Genomic DNA, 18296 nt, shown 5'->3' on the forward strand with positions numbered 1-18296 from the left:
GCAGAACACTCTGGAAGGTATTGTATTTTAACTCTGTTGTAAGCCGCCTAGAGTAGTCCTTTGCGACTAGATAGGCGGGATATAAATAAAATAAATAAATAAATAAATAAATAAATAAATAAATAAATAAATAAATAAATAAATAAATGCCTCAGCTATGCAAACTTCCAGGGAGACAGTTTTACAGCCAATGTGCCACCACTGAAAAGACCCTGCTGTAGACTGCTGTCATTGTAACCAGCACAAGCAAAGGCACCCTATTTGTTGCAATATTTTGAGATACCGGAGTCATGTTCAAAACTTATCTTGCACCAACAATAATATTCTTATGCACCAGACTCAAGGTACTCTACAGCTAACCTCATAGGTCTCATGTTGATTAGTTCAGGGCAAAATAATCAACATTGTTTGCATGCACAGGCTGAGACTTCCAAGTACTGAACAAAAGCCCTGATGTAAGTCATTTTGCAAGGTTAAGAACTTAACATGCATCTTTGAATCTCCTTTACCCAATCGCTCTTTCTCATAGTAGGAAATGAAACCCTGGCTGTTCACAGTCCTTCCTGGAAATTATTTTTTGATGCTGGTTGCGCAAATTAGCCCACACTCAGCTCAGGGCAGGCTGATAGAAAAGCAAGCTGTTACAGAGAAAACCAGAATCAGGCTGGTTTCATGTGTCACGAATAAGCAGAGGTTTGGGGGCTGGGGAGACAAAGAGGAAATGAGGGTAGCAAGAAGGATATGTCTAGCTGCATTTTGAAGCTTCTTTGATGAGCCTCTCGTGTTCATTAAACTCAGTATTTCTTCACATATGTTACCTGCATTTTGACCGATCTACTTCATAGTAGAAGTCTGCCTAAATGGTTCAGTGGTTCTTATCTCTTGGAACCACCTCAGTGCCCTTTCTTCATTAATCAGACATGCAAAGAGGGCTTCATGCATTGAAAAGCCAGCACCCTGGCACTGACATTGCATGGACTCCCATCTTCACTAACCAACATCTGTGCATCTAGCATGGGCATCTGGGAGGGGAAGCCTATGTGTATAGACTTCTGTGGATGGCTTAACAGTTATGTGTACAGGTTATCTATGCACATAGACTTACCTTAGTCGGATATCTGTGCTCAATATATGAATGGCAAAGCAGGTGGCTAGATGGATAAGCAATGACTGGGCCAAAAGGGAGAGTATAACCCATTACCTTTTCATTGTGGACCAGGGCCAGCCCCCTGTGAGGAGGGATGAACCGATTGCCTCAGGCAGCAGAACCTGTGGGAGGGTGAATGCTCTTCCTGCTCAGAAGGGGCCAGCACACCTTTCCTAGAGACCTTGTTGGTCATCTTCGAGTTATAACAAATGCCACAGCTAAGCGGGCTTTTCTGTTTCCCCTGGCAATCATTCCAAAAAATTTCACTGGCCACCCAGTGACTCATGGGACCAAACAAGGAGAGACTCTTTTTTTCATGGTGTTCTCCTGTAATTTGCTTGGCTTACTATCTATTCCTTCGACTTCTTACTTGTTTGATTCACAGTCTGTTCTCTACGACCCTTCCTCTCCCTCTCCTCCTCTGGTATTATACCCACATCTCTAGGCCTTCTATACCCAGGGGTTCGTTCCCTCTGGAATATTCCTTGCAGCTTTGTTCAGTATGCAGAAATAGTTAGTATCCTTTCCTTAATTCTTTCCTCTTAAATTCCTTTTTCCGCTGTCTCTTTCTCCTTTTTCATGGAATCGTCAGGATCCACTCCCTTCCAGGTGTTGTTTTGGGGTGGCATCTGACATTTTTGTGGGATTTTGGCATCCCAAACAATGGCCTAGCCAGTATTCGGTCTCTCCACCATCATACCTGTTGACCTGGATGAGGCTGAAGACCATATGTTAATGTGAGTATTTGGTAACGCATCCTTGATAAGAAAGATATTCTCATTTTATAGCAGTCATGCTAAGCAGAATCTGGTTATGCCAACCTAAATTGAAATCCTTTAAATCCCCCTTTAAAAAAAAAGTGCTCTAGGATCAGGATGGACAAGCTTTGCAGCCCAGAGCTTATGTGCTCATACCTGAGTTGTAGTCTAATTTTTGTAATACCTAATTTTGAAAGGCCCCTAGGAAGCCCAGTTTCTTCCTTCTCAAACAGCTGCCAAGGCAGGAAAGAAGAAGTAGAGATAAAAGAGTGTATGGTTGAAAGAAAAAAGCACTTCCTCCCATGAATCATCCCGAAGAGAATCCAGCCCTCCCACTACTTCTTTAGAAAATGATTCTATTTTCTTGTATAACATTACAAAGGACCCTCTTCCAGAGCTGCATTTAGTAATTAATTACTGTTACATACAGCACTGATGTTACCTGTCTGTCATGGGTTTGGAGGGAAAGTTCCATCCTATGGGGAGTGGAAGGCGGGACATCAGGAGGAGGGGCTGTACTGTATATATATGTGATGCGTGTGTGGAGAAGTAGAGAGACGCTGGGATGTGAAGAAGCAGCAGCTGGGAAGAAGAAGCTGGTGTGGGAGTGTGTGTCAGACAGGGTACTACTGTGTGTCAGAGTACCAACCTGATAGGTTCAGGGGTCTGTTAGTTAGCCAGAACTGATAGGTTCAGGGTCTGTGCTTCAAGTTAAGGGTTCTGTGTGAACCAAACTGTATGCATGTATGAATGAGAATAAGCAACGTTACTTTATCTTATTCACCTGATTATTTTATTTTCCCTGTGTGTTGTATTTAAATAAACCTTGTTCTTTTCTTTGTTTAAAAATCCATCCCTGGTCTGTGTGACTTCTTACAGGGAATGGTTGGTGGCAGCTTAGTTAACGTGTGGCAGATCCCAGTAGGTCTGGGTTTGTCACATTGATTGGTGTCCAGCGTGTGGGATACGACTGGTCCAGTTGTCCAGTGGTCCAGCAAAGCCTTGGCACGTGTGCCCAGAGCAAGGGGGGTCTAGTCAGGGACAATCTGAGAGCACGTAGGTAATCTTCTAGGTGTACCTCAAGGGGAGGTGCGCTAGTAGAAGAACGTGTAACCTCAGATTGGGGACTAGATTAGAGTGCTCTGAGGCAGCCTGGTTTTGGCGGGAAAAAAGCTGAGGCAAAACTGTGTAGTAGCAGTGATTTAGCCTGCCAGCTGAGAGGCCCAGCAGAGGGGGGTAGTCTCTAATTCGCTACAGTTGCAAGTAGTGCTGAAGAACAGCAGCAATCTATAGAAAGCTGGTTCTGAGGCAAAAGAGGAAAAAAGTGGTCGTTTTATTTTGAGGCTTGACTTTTTAAAGCAGCCTGTTCTGAGGGGGGGATTATGCCCTTGACTCGAAGCCAGATGGCAGAAATGGGTGAAGTGAAAGACCCCCAGGGTGACCAAGGTTCTGAGGATGAATTTGGCTCAGTGCAAGGGGACAGCACAGGAGAGCAGAACCCAGAACTCAGAAAATTGCTCATAGCCCAACAGCATGAACTGAGGATGAGGGAAATAGAAAGGGAAGAGAAACAAAGGCAATTGGAAAAAGAAGAAAGATTAGAGAGAGAGAAAATTGCTCTGGAAAGGGAAAGGATGGTGTTTGAGTTAAAAAGATTGGAACTGATGAACCAGAACAATAATAACAATAGGGATTCTGAGGGAGGCCAATTGTCTAAAGCTGACCTGAAGAAATTCCCTGTGTACCACAAGGGAGATTGTCCTGAGGTGTTCTTTTCCTTAGTGGAAAGAGCGTTTGTGGACTTCTCAGTGAGGGAAACTGAGAAGATGACCATCATGCGATCTTTAATCAGTGGTAGCCTGGCTGAGGTCTATGCCGAGATGCCTGAGGAACTGATGAAAGATTTTGCAGAGTTTAAAAAACTGGTGTTTGCAAGACATGGGATAAATGCGGAACAGCTGAGGCAAAGATTCAGATCAATCACCAAGAAACCAGAACAGACTTTTACCCAAGTGGGGGCCCAATTGGTGAGGCTGCTTGAGAAATGGCTATCTCAGGAGGGGACAGAGACCTACGAGCAGCTTAAAGACTTGATAGCACTGGAACAGTTCTATTCAGTCCTGCATGGGGAATTGAAATTCCAGGTGAGGGAAAGGAAACCAAAATCTGTGGCAGAAGCAGCCGAGATCGCAGATTTTATTTCCCAAATAAGAAAGCCCTTGGGTGAGGGGAAGTCTGTAGGTAAACCCAAAGAAACCTACAGCAAGTACTCTCAGGGACCAGGGAAAAACCAGCAAGGGGGAGGGGCCCATGGTGAAGGGAAGCCCTCAGACATGAAACCAAGACCTCAGATTTTGGAGGGAAAACCAAAACAAGATGAGAGAGAATCAAAATACACCAGAAAATGTTATTTCTGTCAGGGAAAGGGCCATCTAATCTCAGAGTGTGAGAAATTAAAGCAGCTAAAAGGAATGGTGCCTCAGGATTCTAGTGGAACCAAGCCAAAAGCTGTGTTCTGTGTCCAGAGAGAGCAAGGCTCATTGTCACTGAGGGAGCCTGTTGCCATGGCTGCTCAGTCTGGAACGGCTGCAGCTGCTGATCAGGCTGAGGAAGGTGGTCCTCTTGTGGAGGTCAAGCGATGCTTGCTCGTGAGAACAGATTCTCAGTTGTTTGAGACAGCAGGGGTGGACGTAGGAATACTTGGCCGTCAGTATCGGGGGCTGCGGGACACTTGTTCTCAGGTGACCCTGTGCCATCCAGATATTATTCCTAGGGAATATATAATCCCGAATGAGAGCATGAAGGTGGCAGGGATTGAGGGGCAGGTGATCTCACTGCCAATCGCGGAGGTACCTGTGAACTTTCAAGGCTGGAGGGGAGTTTGGCGGCTAGCAATTTCATCGACTCTGCCAGCAGCCGTGCTCGTGGGAAATGACCTGGCTGAACATGTGAAACGGGTGCTAGTGATTACACGCTCACAAGCCACCACGGGGACAGTTCAGGGGGGTAATGATGAGCCAGAGACGGAAGCAGAGGGGAGTTCAGAAGCTGTGGTGGAAACCTTAACCACAGACAGCAGATTTGGACAGGAGCAAAAGGCAGACGCCACTCTCCAAAAGTGTTTTGAACAGGTGACTGACGCCCAGCTAACACCTGAAACCCCAGTGAGATTTCTGGAGAAAAAGGGGATTTTATATAGAGAAACCCTGAGGAATATCTCAAAAGGGGGAGATGGGATCAGAAGTCAGCTAGTGGTACCTGAAAAGTATCGCCCCATGATCTTACAAAGGGGGCACTCTGACATGTTTGCTGCACACTTAGGGGTGAACAAAACACAGCAGAGAATCACACAGAATTTCTACTGGCCTGACATAGGGAAGCAGATCAGGGAGTTCTGTAAACAGTGTGATGTGTGTCAAAGGCAGGGGAATAGCCGCGACAGGACCAAAGCAAAGTTGTGCCCTTTGCCTGTGATTGACACTCCGTTCAAATGCATAGGGGTGGATATTGTGGGACCTTTGCCCAAGGCCACAAAGAGGGGGAACAAGTTCATTCTCACAATTGTGGACCATGCCACAAGGTACCCTGAAGCCATACCCTTGACTAACATTGAAACTAACACAGTGGCAGATGCCTTGGTGGGGTATATGTCCAGGATGGGATTTGCCTCAGAAATAATCACAGATTTGGGCGCATCGTTCACATCAAAGCTCATGAAACGCTTATGGCAAATCTGTGGAATTAAGCACAAGGAAACCACTGCTTATCATCCTGAAAGTAATGGGTTAACTGAGAAGTTCAATGGGACTCTTATGCGCATGATTAGGGCTTACTTGGCAGAGAATCCAAACAATTGGGACCAGAAGCTGCAATCCCTTTTGTTTGCTTATCGATCAGTGCCACAAGCCAGTACCGGGTTCAGTCCATTTGAACTTTTATTTGGGAGAAGGGTGAAAGGGCCCCTTGATTTGATCAAACAAAATTGGGAGCAGATCACCCAGGATGACCCACAAGACGTTGTGACATACATAGACACCTTGATGAATGACCTAAAGAGAAATCTAGAGCTGGCAGCAGAAAACCGGCAAGCTCAGAAGGTCAGACAGAAAACATGGTATGACCACAAAGCTAGAGAGAGGCACTTTGACCCAGGGGAGGAAGTGCTTTGGCTTAGGCCCTGCAGAGAGAATAAACTGCAGCTCAAATGGGCAGGACCATATAGGGTCATTTCCAAGATGTCAGACCTGAACTACCTTATAGAGCAGGAGGAGAACCAAGCAAGGAGGGTGGTTCATGTGAATGCCCTAAAACCCTACTACAGAGGGGAACAGAGGGTTCTATTTGCGATAAAAGCAGCTGAGAGTGAGGAAGCTGAGTTACCCTTCTGGGAGGGTAGAGGGGAAGTAAAATACAACCCAGAGGAGGTAAAAATCAGTCCTGCACTCACCCAAGACCAGCAGCAAGAACTAAAAATGCTGCTTAGTAAATATCAACAGGTGTTTTCCAACAAGCCGGGGATAGTGAAGGGAGTGATGCATCGGATCCACACAGGGGATGCACCCCCGCAGGCAGTATCCCCATACCGAGTAACGGGACCCTATAGGGACAAGGTGCGGAAGGAGCTGGACGAGATGCTTAGGGAGAACATAATCGTCCCCTCTTCTAGTCCTTGGTCCTCTCCGATAGTCCTCGTGGACAAGCCTGATGGGAGCATTAGGTTTTGTGTCGATTACAGGAAATTAAACCGTGTAACCACTCCTGATGCCTACCCAATGCCCAGGCTAGACAACCTGATTGAAACCATAGGGGGTTGTTGGTTCATCTCATCATTGGACCTGGTAAAGGGATATTGGCAATTAAGAATTGATCCCAGGGATCAAGAAAAGACTGCCTTTTGCAGCCCTTTTGGTCTCTATGAGTTTCGAGTCCTGAGCTTTGGTCTCAGAAATGCACCAGCCACATTCCAAAGGCTGATGGACCAGACCTTGGCAGGGCTCAGTGACTTTACAGTGGCCTACATTGACGACATAGGGATCTTCAGTAATACCTGGGAAGATCACCTGATACACCTGGAGTTAGTGCTGCAGAGGTTAAGTGCAGCAGGGCTAACAGTAAAGGCCAGCAAGTGTCAGCTGGGTAGCCCAGAAATAAAATACTTGGGTCACATGGTAGGGGGAGGAGTGATAAAACCCCTAGAGGCCAAGATAGAAGCAGTTCGTGATTGGCCTAGACCCAACACCAAGAAAAAAGTCAAATCATTTCTTGGGTTGGTGGGCTACTACAGAAAGTTCATCCCGAGGTTTAGCGAGATTGCGGCTCCGCTGACCGATCTGACGAGGAAGACGGCTGATGACCGCATCCCGTGGACCAGCGACTGTGAGGCGGCGTTCCAGAGGTTGAAGGAGGCGCTAATCAACTATCCAGTGCTGCGGGCTCCAGACTTCGACCGGGAGTTCATCATCTACACCGATGCGTCTAACAGCGGGGTAGGAGCAGTTCTTTGCCAGGAGGATGAGAATGGTGACCAGCATCCAGTGTCCTACCTGAGTAGGAAACTTCAAAAAGGTGAGAGACATTTGGCAACCGTGGAGAAGGAGTGTTTGGCCATAGTCTACGCGATCCAGAAGGCCAAGCCTTACATCTGGGGAAGACATTTTGTTCTGTGCACTGACCATTCACCACTGCAATGGTTAAAGACAATGAAAACCCACAATAGCAAACTTATGAGGTGGGCTTTAAACTTGCAGGACTATGACTTTGAAGTGAAGGTGGTCAGAGGGTCAGTGAACTGTGTTGCTGACGCCTTGTCAAGAAGACCTGAAGAATGAAGACAGCGAAAGAAACATGGACTATGTATATATATTGATGACAAAAAGTTAAATGTACCTGGGTTTTTTGAATTTGGTTTGTATGAATAAAGGTAACTTGATGTAATGTATATGGTAAATGTTTAAATGCCTAATTGATATGGTTAACTTAGAATGTAAGTATAAGTATGTATGATATGGTATGTATAACTGTTGTTGTGTGTTTTATCCAGGTTGTTTTTTGGGAAAAAGCACCTTAGCTTTCCCCCTACAAAACAACTTATAAAGAGGGGAGGTGTTACATACAGCACTGATGTTACCTGTCTGTCATGGGTTTGGAGGGAAAGTTCCATCCTATGGGGAGTGGAAGGCGGGACATCAGGAGGAGGGGCTGTACTGTATATATATGTGATGCGTGTGTGGAGAAGTAGAGAGACGCTGGGATGTGAAGAAGCAGCAGCTGGGAAGAAGAAGCTGGTGTGGGAGTGTGTGTCAGACAGGGTACTACTGTGTGTCAGAGTACCAACCTGATAGGTTCAGGGGTCTGTTAGTTAGCCAGAACTGATAGGTTCAGGGTCTGTGCTTCAAGTTAAGGGTTCTGTGTGAACCAAACTGTATGCATGTATGAATGAGAATAAGCAACGTTACTTTATCTTATTCACCTGATTATTTTATTTTCCCTGTGTGTTGTATTTAAATAAACCTTGTTCTTTTCTTTGTTTAAAAATCCATCCCTGGTCTGTGTGACTTCTTACAGGGAATGGTTGGTGGCAGCTTAGTTAACGTGTGGCAGATCCCAGTAGGTCTGGGTTTGTCACAATTACCATTCCTTATATTAAATGGCAAAGATAGGTATGAGGGATAATGTTCATTGCAGTTCACTTTTTTTGTAAGAATTTCTCAAAATGCACACATTTTGACATATTTGGAATGGAAATAAGTTGGGCATAAAGGATCCTAAATGTGGGAGAAATCAAAGCTGACAGATTCATCCATCCAGGTCCAGAGCTTTGAGTGCTTAATTCTTGTAAGTCTAGGTTTGAATCCATGTGTGTTCACCCGTGACAGTGCAGCCGTATAGCTGGTGCTTCTATTTCCCCTCCAAGAAACCTTTCTTATTTAACACATAGATGGCATGTAGGTACGGAACGCCCCTTTTCTGATCCGGTGACACATGCCTTAGTTACATCCCCTTTGGACTAGTGTAATATGTGGTATATGGGGCTGCCTCTGGAATGTGTTTGGAAACTTTAGGGGCCCGGGATGATGAGGCTAAACTCCTGACTGGAGCTGGGTACAGTGAGAACAGCAAATCTGTGTTACAACAGTTTCACTGACTACCAGGCACAAGTCAGATTGCTGGTCTTAAGCTATAAAGCCCTAAAAGAATGGGGTCTGGGCTATTTGAGTGACTGCAACTCTCTATACCACCCCCTCCAATCTTTGGGGGCGTCCTCTCTCTTGGTTCTACCACACTCATAGGCATACTTCATGCAGAAACATTAAAAGGTTTTTTTCCCCATTGTCTGCTCCCAAGCTATGGAACTCCCTTTCGTGGGAAACCAAGCTGGCCCTGCCCCTCCAGTCCTTCTGCCCACAAAGACCTTCCTTCTGAGGCAGGCTTTTAGTATGTAAACTGCTGAAAAGGGAGGGATTTTAAGGGCAGAATTGTCTTTTTAACCTTTTAAAATGTGTTTTTAACTTTTATCAGGGCTTTAGATCACACTTTTTAATAACCAATGTGTCTGTTCTTTAATAATGTGGTTTTTATATTTGTAATTGTTTTAATATTTGTGTTTTTACCTCCTTGATAAGCCACCTTGAATTGGCATGGCGATTTCTTAATTAACTAACTACTGGCTGTTTCCAGGCACAATTCAAAGGGCGGAATTCATAAAACCTATAAAGCCTTATATGATTTGGGGACAGGCTATTTGAGAGATCTATTGCATTTGGCCAGTGCATATGGATGAATTTTTTGTCTCATTTTGATCTAGAAGGATTTGTTAAAATTCAAAAGTTAGATATTCAAGACAGAAAAAACATGGGCTTTATAAATTCAAATGCAGGAAAAAGAAATAACTGATTTCCCCATTGCGAAGCTTAGGTTTATAGGAGAGATGGCAGAGGCAAGTGGCGACTGGAATTCTTAGATGGGAATAACCGTTTCACTAGAAGAACCTAGTAGGTTTTCCTGTGATACAAGCAAAGCTTTGTGAAAAGTCACAGGGAAGCCCATTGTTATTCAGGAAGAGAGGACAATTCATTGCAGTTTACCTTATCAAAGTGTTTGAAAGTGTTCCTGCTGGGTCTTTTTGTTACAGACCTTCTTGCCTTTGAAGTGGATGGCACCTGAGAGCATCTTCAACAACCTCTACACTACCTTGAGTGATGTGTGGTCCTTTGGCATCCTTCTCTGGGAAATATTCACTCTCGGTAAATTACATTGGTTGGCTTTGTCCAGCCTTTGTTAGAGATGCATACCAGCTTAAAAAATTCCTACATACAGAACGAAAGCAATGTGTTTTGTTCCCTTTCTTCCGTTTCTTTTCTCATACCATAAGTTACCTTAAGCCCACCTGTGTCAAACAGGGAGGGCCCACTACCGATAGCCATTAGGGATGGACTTTTCTGGCCCGCTAAAACCATAATTCTCCATTCAGGGAGATCTACCTGCATTAATAAACACCTTACAAACACCTAAGTGTGTTGTAAAAGGGGAGAAAGGCCTAAATTGGAAGGCTTTGATGCTGAACTAACTCTGCTCAAGTATTCTGTTCCTGCCCACTGCTAGCTGGGAGCCTTCCTTCTGAACAGGAAGTAATCTCTAATAGCCATTTTCCATTTTCCACTCCTGCACTGAAATGAGCCTAGCGTGGAGAATGGGGTGACAGTAATGCAGCCTTGGCATGCAGTAGAAGTATCTTTCCCCACTATTCCTTTTGCTTGATCTCCTTTTCTGTCCTAGGTGGGACTCCATATCCGGAACTGCCTATGAATGAGCAATTCTACAACGCCATCAAACGTGGCTATCGGATGTCCAAGCCCACTTACGCATCTAATGAGATGTGAGCATATATGTTTGCCTTTCTCACACTGGAAGAATGTCATCCTTTTCCCAGTACAGCATTTCCCAAACCACTTCTTGTCTTTTTATGTCATTCTAGCTATGAAATCATGCAGAAATGTTGGGAAGAGAAATTTGAGATTCGACCTTCTTTCTCTCAGCTGGTAATGCTTATGGGAAACCTTCTGGAGGATAGCTATAAAAAGGTATTGTTGGCCTGAGATGATTAAGTGGAAAAGATGCACTGTGGAGTGGAGTGGCCCTCTTTCTAAAGCAAATACCTGGTGTGTATAGTAGATAGGAGGGATACCAAGCTAAGAGGTTGACTACATCTGTATTTGAGGGACATTGGACGATTACTTGTAAAATATGAGGAGGAATGTACAGTATTTTCTGGTATGACTCTGGTTTCTTCATTGCCATTTGCAATTCCAAATATGGATCTCACATTCTTCATTGATTTGAATAATTTGAAAGCTTTAGATGTTCTATTCCCTGCTTAGCACTATGTCATTGAAATGCTGCAACAGGGTGATCTCAAGGTTCAATAAAGCTTCCTACTGTTCACATCTACAGCAAACATCATTCCAAAATTGTCACTCGTAGATAGGGCAGATCATACTTTTGCAGTATTAAAGAGCAGGCCGGGTATGTGGGGCTCGTCAGCCATGGAAGGCAGCCCATCTAGGAGAAGGAAAACTCCGATTTCAAACCTCCACTGCCTTGTGGCTATATCCACCAATGGAAAAGGCTTCAGGAGTTAACCTCGAGGCAAAATCCGGAGCTGGAGTCCCGAAGGCAGCTCGTGTCGTTCTGCCAACTCCTGCGACATTGCTGGAACCAGTCGTATTGGCTCTTGCCTTTCCATTGGACCATTTCAGCAATGTGGAGAGGGGGGATCTGCTGCTTGGGTAACAGCCTATCCTCCATATTACCTTACCTGGGCTTCATGCTCTGGAGAGGACACTCCTCGATTCAGAGCATGTTACCATAGTCTCTCGAGACTGAAGGATGCCTATGATGAGATAGGGCATTATCTATCTTCTCTGTGGGGAAGAGAACCTTTATTTTTAGACCAGCCTTCCCCATCTTGACCATCTTGTAATTTGGTATTACAATCTAATCATCCTTGATCACTGGCCACACGGGGCACTTGGAACAATATTAGAAGTGTTCATATGCATCTGTGCATATCTGTAGATATCTGTGGTCCTCCCATATCAGGAAATTGTTGTTGTTGTTGTTGTTGTTGTTGTTTTTGAGTGTTCATACAAACTGAGGTAATGCAAATGTTGAATAGAGAGCCTTTTTAATGGTGGCATCCTGCTTGTAGAATAATCTTCAGGATTTTTGAGAAGCCATCTGATTATGCAGAAATATTGTCCATTTTTACTGACACTTGCTTAGGAAGCTGACTGCACAAAGGCTAACAAACAGCAGTTTCATAGTCAAGTACAGTAGTAGCCTACACTATAGTAAAACAAGTGAAACACTTGAAAATAGTGCCTGCTTTCTCATTTGCCATGGTGGGTTGTATTTCAGGCTTACAGATCAATTTTAGACAGGTTGACTTGGATGGCATTAAGTTGAGTTGTATTTAGGTAAAGATAAAGGTTCCCCTTGACATTTAGTCCAGTTCTGTCTGACTCTACGGCGTGGTGCTCATCCCCGTTTCCAGGCCATAGTGCCAGAGTTTGTCTGTAGACAGTTTCCGTGGTTATATAGCTAGCACAACTAGACATGGAACACTGTTACCTTCTCACCAAGGTGGTACCTATTTATCTACTTGCATTTTTATATACTTTCAAACTGCTAGGTTGGCAGGAGCTAGGACAAGCGACAGGAACTCACTCCATTGTGTGGATTCGCTCTTATTACTGCTGGTTTTCTGACCTTGCAGCACAGAGGATTCTAACCCACAGTGCCACCATGTCCCACTCAGCTGTATTTACTCATGGATAAATGTATACAGTTTAGTATTGTAGCCTTATAACTTGAAGCAGAAAACCTAAGAGTGGTATGGCCCACTGAAATGCATCAATTTTTACGGGGCCATACTTCTAAATAGGCATACTTGGGTGAAATCCTATACATGTCCATTTAAAAGTAAGCAACATTGAATTCAGTAAGGTTACTCCAGGCATTTAAGATTGCAGCTTAGTGAGTGATCATAGCACTATTCAAGATCAATAGTCGATACATTTTTTAAAAACCTAGGATCATCATAGTGGCCAAAATCCTGTTCAGCAGCTCTGCTTACATAATAGGAATGAAGCCAGCAGTAGACTGCCACTAATTCAAATCCCACCTATCTGGTCCAGACAGGTGGGATATAAAATAAATAAATAAATAAATAAATAAATAAATAAATAAATAAATAAATAAATAAATAAATAAATAAATAAATAAATAAATAAATAAGCTTCAGTTGTTTATTTTGGAGTGCACATGGCTTTCACGCAAAGAAATGAAGACATGCACATTCCGAAACTGAAAAAGAAAGTCTTTAATGTGTGGCAATCTTTCATATGAAAAGCTGCACAACAGGATTTTGGGGCAATATTTACTAATATAGTAAGCTGTTTATTTGCAAGACTGAGGTGAAGCTACAAGCCATGAGCTAGAATGTGTTCGTGCACTCACAGTTTGTTCCTGCTCTGTCTGCTTTCTGTAAAAACAGAGGTACCAACAGGTCAATGAAGAGTTTTTGAAGAGTGACCATCCTGCTGTTGTCCGCACAAGGCCCAGGAACTTTGGACTCAACAATTTCCAGCCTGCTGCCAACTCCAATGCCAGTTCAAGCTCTGTCCTCTATACTACGGTGGAGCAGAATGGACTGGACAATGATTATATCATTCCTTTGCCTGATCCTAAACCAGAAGGAGCCAGTGACAGCCCCCAGGAGGCTTCCAGCAGTCGTACCAGGTTAGAACCTCCATCACTCTTTCTCCCATTGGGACAAACTCACTTCCACACGTAACACTCCTGAAACCTTAAAACAAGAGTGGGCAATTAATTTCTATTGGGGGGGCACATGAAAAATCTGAACTGTGTTCGAGGGCCGAACCAACTTTACTTAAAAATAAAATGAAACAGTGACGTTATGATTGTTTTTATTTTAAACTTGTTAATCTTCACAAATACTAAAGAGTTTTTTTTGCAGTGTGTTAAAGATAAGCAACTGATCAACTTTAGACAAAAAGCTATAAATGGTTTTAATGTTTAAAACTGTCCGCGGGTTGGACGGGAGTGGCTTGCGGGCCGTATGTGGCCCTCGGGCTGCACTTTGCCCAGGTCTGCCTTAAAACATTCTTTAAACACCCTGTAAGCTTGTGGCATAATGGAAAGTAGAAGTGTGTGTATTAAATATGCCATATATTGGGGAAGAGAATCTTGGGTGGAACGACCACAGATTTTGGAACACACTCAGTTATGTCTTATGCAACATATTCACCATATCATCCCTTCAAAGGCAACAGCTAGTTTTTGGTATATTATTTATTCCACTTTGAAGACAGGAATAGAGCTTTCTGAAAATTCTGAGAAAGTAATTGTTATTAATTATGGCAGCCATTTTCACAACACTCCTTTCAAATGGCATCCAGCTATATCTGTCATAATTAATTCACTTCCGTTAAGATCTGAAACTTAGTTCTCTTTTTTCACCCCCTTTCTGCCATTAGTTCTACACTGAATGAAGCAAACACATCGTCTACCATATCCTGCGACAGTCCACTAGTCCCTCAGCAAGATGAAGAAGAACAAGTGACAGAACTAAAGTCAGATTGTTAGGGTTGCGTGCATGCTTCAGCCTTCATGCTATGGTGATGCTGGGGAGCTGGCGCTGGGGAGTTCCAAGATGAAACTTCCCTCTCCTGCAGACCTACCAAATTGTAGTTACAGCCTTCCTCTCTTCCTTCCTCTTCAACCCAAAGCACAACCCATGAATTGTAACATGGAAGAGACTTTTCTGTGGCTAAGAATACATGCGTGCTTGCCAGTAAAGATGACAGACCATGTCAACGTAACTGAAATGTGTGTCACATATTTTATGTGACTTCCCATGTTTTTCAAAAGGGACTGTCTTCATTTCATTGCTTTGCACAGAAATCATTCTCCATTCATTTCCTCTTGTGCCGATTCAGAACATCATGAGATTATGCGAAAGCTTGCCCTTTGCTTCACAGCTACAGCTCCAGATTGCAGAAGAGGAGTGGATATATGGATAAAATTAGTCTCCTCTCCCCACCATGATGCTTGTCCTCGTTGCATCAACTGAAAGAGAGGGCCTCTTTGGAAATGCTTGTCTTCTCATTGAGTTTGTTTTTGAGACCAATAACTGTTCATTTATTGGAATATCAAATCATATATATTTTTTAAATCCTGTGAAAGTGGGTGATGTATGTATGTATGTATATACAGAAAGTGTGGTGTGTATTTTGTTTTTAGAGGCCAGCTAAAGGGTCAAAGAGGTGACTTGCCCACAATACTGACCAGTTTACAAGCACCAACAAGGGGATTTTCCATTCAGAGTGGTGTTATAATGATGACCAAGAAAAGAGCAAGCTCGGACATTTATCCTGAGGTTTGCTCTTCCTTTCCTATGTTCCCCAGTGGTTTTGCTGGAGGTCCAGCACTACAGGGATAACGGTACAATATTAAAGGTACTATGAATTACAGGTACTCACAGATATCAAGGACCTTCAGTGGTCTAAACTGGACTGAAAGGAATATGTTTATTCCCCAAGGGCATGAAGAGCAAGTAGAGACTGACAGTTAAGGACTGTGGCAACAGAAGGACATTCCATTTTCATGTTACTCTGTATTCTGCCTTTTCAACATATCACCCATTTAAAGCAAAACGGAGAACTATCTGAGAACAGCATTAAGATGGGAAATGGCTATTAAATAGACTTCTGTCAGTATTTCTTGGGGTGTGTATGTATGTGGAACCTGTCTGTATGGCAGGTGGATCTTTGTCCTGTTTTACCTTTATCAGCGGCAGTCGGTACCACTCTGTCTCTAGTGGTAGGAAGGGCTTGGCAGCTTCCTTCGCAAGAGATGTGTGCCTGATATCAAGATTTATACATTTCTTTTGGGCAGCTTGGTGATGCGACAGCATATACCAGAGAGAACCCGTCCACTTATTATTATTTTTTTAAAGAAAGAGAATAATTTTAAATGATACTGAAAGACTTTTTTTTCTAGCTTCATCCTATCATCTGTCTCTTTGATAGGGCTATCAAGCTTTGTGTTCAGATGCCATTTGGCCAAACCAAATAGCTAAACAAGAGTATAGGTGCTGTTTAAATGGATCATGACAATTCCTGCCTTAGTTTCTGGAAAACAATCCATAAGAGGCAGAATAGTTTTGCAGATTTCTGTCCCATAGTACTTCAGACTACAGACAGATATATGCATCCCATATATATGATACCTTCCCTATAGTAAACTAACAAGAATTGTTGCTAAGCTGTCTCCTTGGTATGCTGGTTTATTTCCTATGTGGAGATTCAAAAATACAATATTTCTCTGCATTCTGAAGTGGAATGGCCCAGAAGTGTGCTGCCTTCCTGCGTTATTTCACCTTAAACCAGATTATCCATGAAGTGTGTGGCTGTGTTGCATACTTCTGTGGGTGACGGGGGAGTGGGGGGGGAGAGTGCCTCAGCACAGGGGGGGGGAGGGATGCAAATCTTTCCTGCAAAGAGGAACAAAAGATTTTTAAAATGTTGTCAATAATGAGCAAGAGTTTTTGTGCCACTTTTTACATTTTGGGACTTGTTCTGAAAAATTCACAGACATGGATTTAGTCCCAATACAAGGATTTTTGATGCAAAACATAAGGGCTTGGGGATTTTTTGTGTGTGTGTGCAAAAGCTGTTTTTGGCACAAAGCTTAGCAACAATCTCCCCCTTTTTTTGGCTACTACACTGCTGATCTAAGAAGGACCAGTCTTTTTAGTTTCATGCCGGAGTGAAAAAATCAGAGTGTTTTACAGTTTCTTAAATGGAGTTGTCTTGATGACTCAATACATGCATTTTCTATTGAGGATGAAAACATGCCTACACAAGGAGTCCTTCCGCTTTGTGCAGTTCTCATCAAACCTGCCCTCCCAGCTGCTATTTACCTCAGAGTAAAATTTTCCATTGGAAGCAATAGTGGCTTTTCTCTCAGGGCTAGTAGCAGTGGAGGACCATCAGGACCAAAACAGTACTGTAGGAGAGAAGGTTGATACATATCCTGTGTGCTGTGGTTCTGGCCCTAATTGACCCTCCCCTGGCTGCTAGTTGGATGTCGCAAGCTGATACATTAAAAAGGCATTCACACACCTGCCACACAGTCTCTAGACATCTTGCCTTAATCTCAAGGCCAGCTCCTAAAGCCTGTTGTGGGTCCTTTCTGGCACAGATGGCTGTGATGTCTCCTTCATTTCACTAGCAATGTATGCTGACTCTTGTCGACAATCATTTCTTCTCAGCAAATGCTCATTTTGCTTTGTGCTAACTCTTCCACTGCCTTCCTTGGATAAGCATGGGCATTTGTTGGTGTGGTCAATCCATGGACTATAACGGTTGCATTATTTTTAACAACTAGACTTCGGGACCTAACATTCTCCCTCTCCCACTGTTGTATTTGCTCCTTTTTCTAGAAGTTATCAGTATTTGTTTATATGTTTATATTAAGAGGTAGCAATAAAGGCAGGGAACCTTTCAAAAGAATTTGCTCCTCAAAGGGAACTGTGTCATGGTAGCCAGAAAGAACATTCTGTAAAAATGTGGCCAGTGTTGGGCTTTTCCGTAAGATGCCTTGTTTTTCTTTGTTTTTAAAATTAGCCCTGTGATGTTGGGTGTGTTGCTCTTATGTTGCCAGGAGGAATTACCTCCAGGATTTCAGGAAGCAGGCACTGTCATAAGAGAATCTCAATATCACTGGGCATATAGGGGGTAGGGTGGAAATAAAGCCACTTTTGCAATGCTTTATAGTATCCTGCTGTCTACGGCACATTCATAAGTTCCTAAATGTTATAGAAACTGGTTTGGTGCAGGCCACCATTCCACCTGGAGGGTTTCTCTAGTTACTTTGAACTGATATTTCATACTTATCCCAGGGTGATTAAACCATTTTATGCTGATGATCTTAATCATTAGTTCATAGGTAGAGTACCTGCTCTGCATGCAGGAGGCCTTAGATTTGATTGCCAGCATCTTCACTTAAAAGGATCAGGAGGCAGCAGGTGCCAGAGGAGAGCTCTAGTGAGATCCTGGTGATCTGTGGCCTGTCGTAGTGGTCTCCACTAGGTTACTAGAGCATGCTAGGGACCTCTTCTATAATATGATTTTGGTGTGACCTTCAATACAATTCAGCATTTAAGAGAGCAGGAACCATCTTACAGCTCTGCCTGGGCAGATATGCTCTACTACATCTGAACTTCCTGGACAGGATGAATAACCTGATTTGCCTCCTGCTCCACTGAATGAGAGCCTTTTTTTAGTTTCACGTCTTGGTGAGACAGT

General features: G+C 43.4%; 1 protein-coding gene across 1 annotated transcript in view; it reads left to right on the forward strand.

Annotated features, from left to right (window-relative positions):
- Positions 1–17403, forward strand: part of PDGFRB (platelet derived growth factor receptor beta) — a 103230-nt gene extending 85827 nt beyond the window's left edge. Inside the window, exons 19-23 of the mRNA XM_020806799.3 lie at positions 10037–10148; positions 10681–10780; positions 10880–10985; positions 13460–13704; positions 14463–17403. Of these exons, the coding sequence (XP_020662458.3) occupies positions 10037–10148; positions 10681–10780; positions 10880–10985; positions 13460–13704; positions 14463–14571 (672 nt within the window). The 3' untranslated portion in view covers positions 14572–17403. The remainder of the gene's footprint in view (positions 1–10036; positions 10149–10680; positions 10781–10879; positions 10986–13459; positions 13705–14462) is intronic.
- Positions 17404–18296: the final 893 nt, after the last annotated feature.

Source organism: Pogona vitticeps, chromosome 2 (assembly GCF_051106095.1).
Source record: "Pogona vitticeps strain Pit_001003342236 chromosome 2, PviZW2.1, whole genome shotgun sequence".
In the NCBI taxonomy this organism is placed as follows: Eukaryota; Metazoa; Chordata; class Lepidosauria; order Squamata; family Agamidae; genus Pogona; species Pogona vitticeps.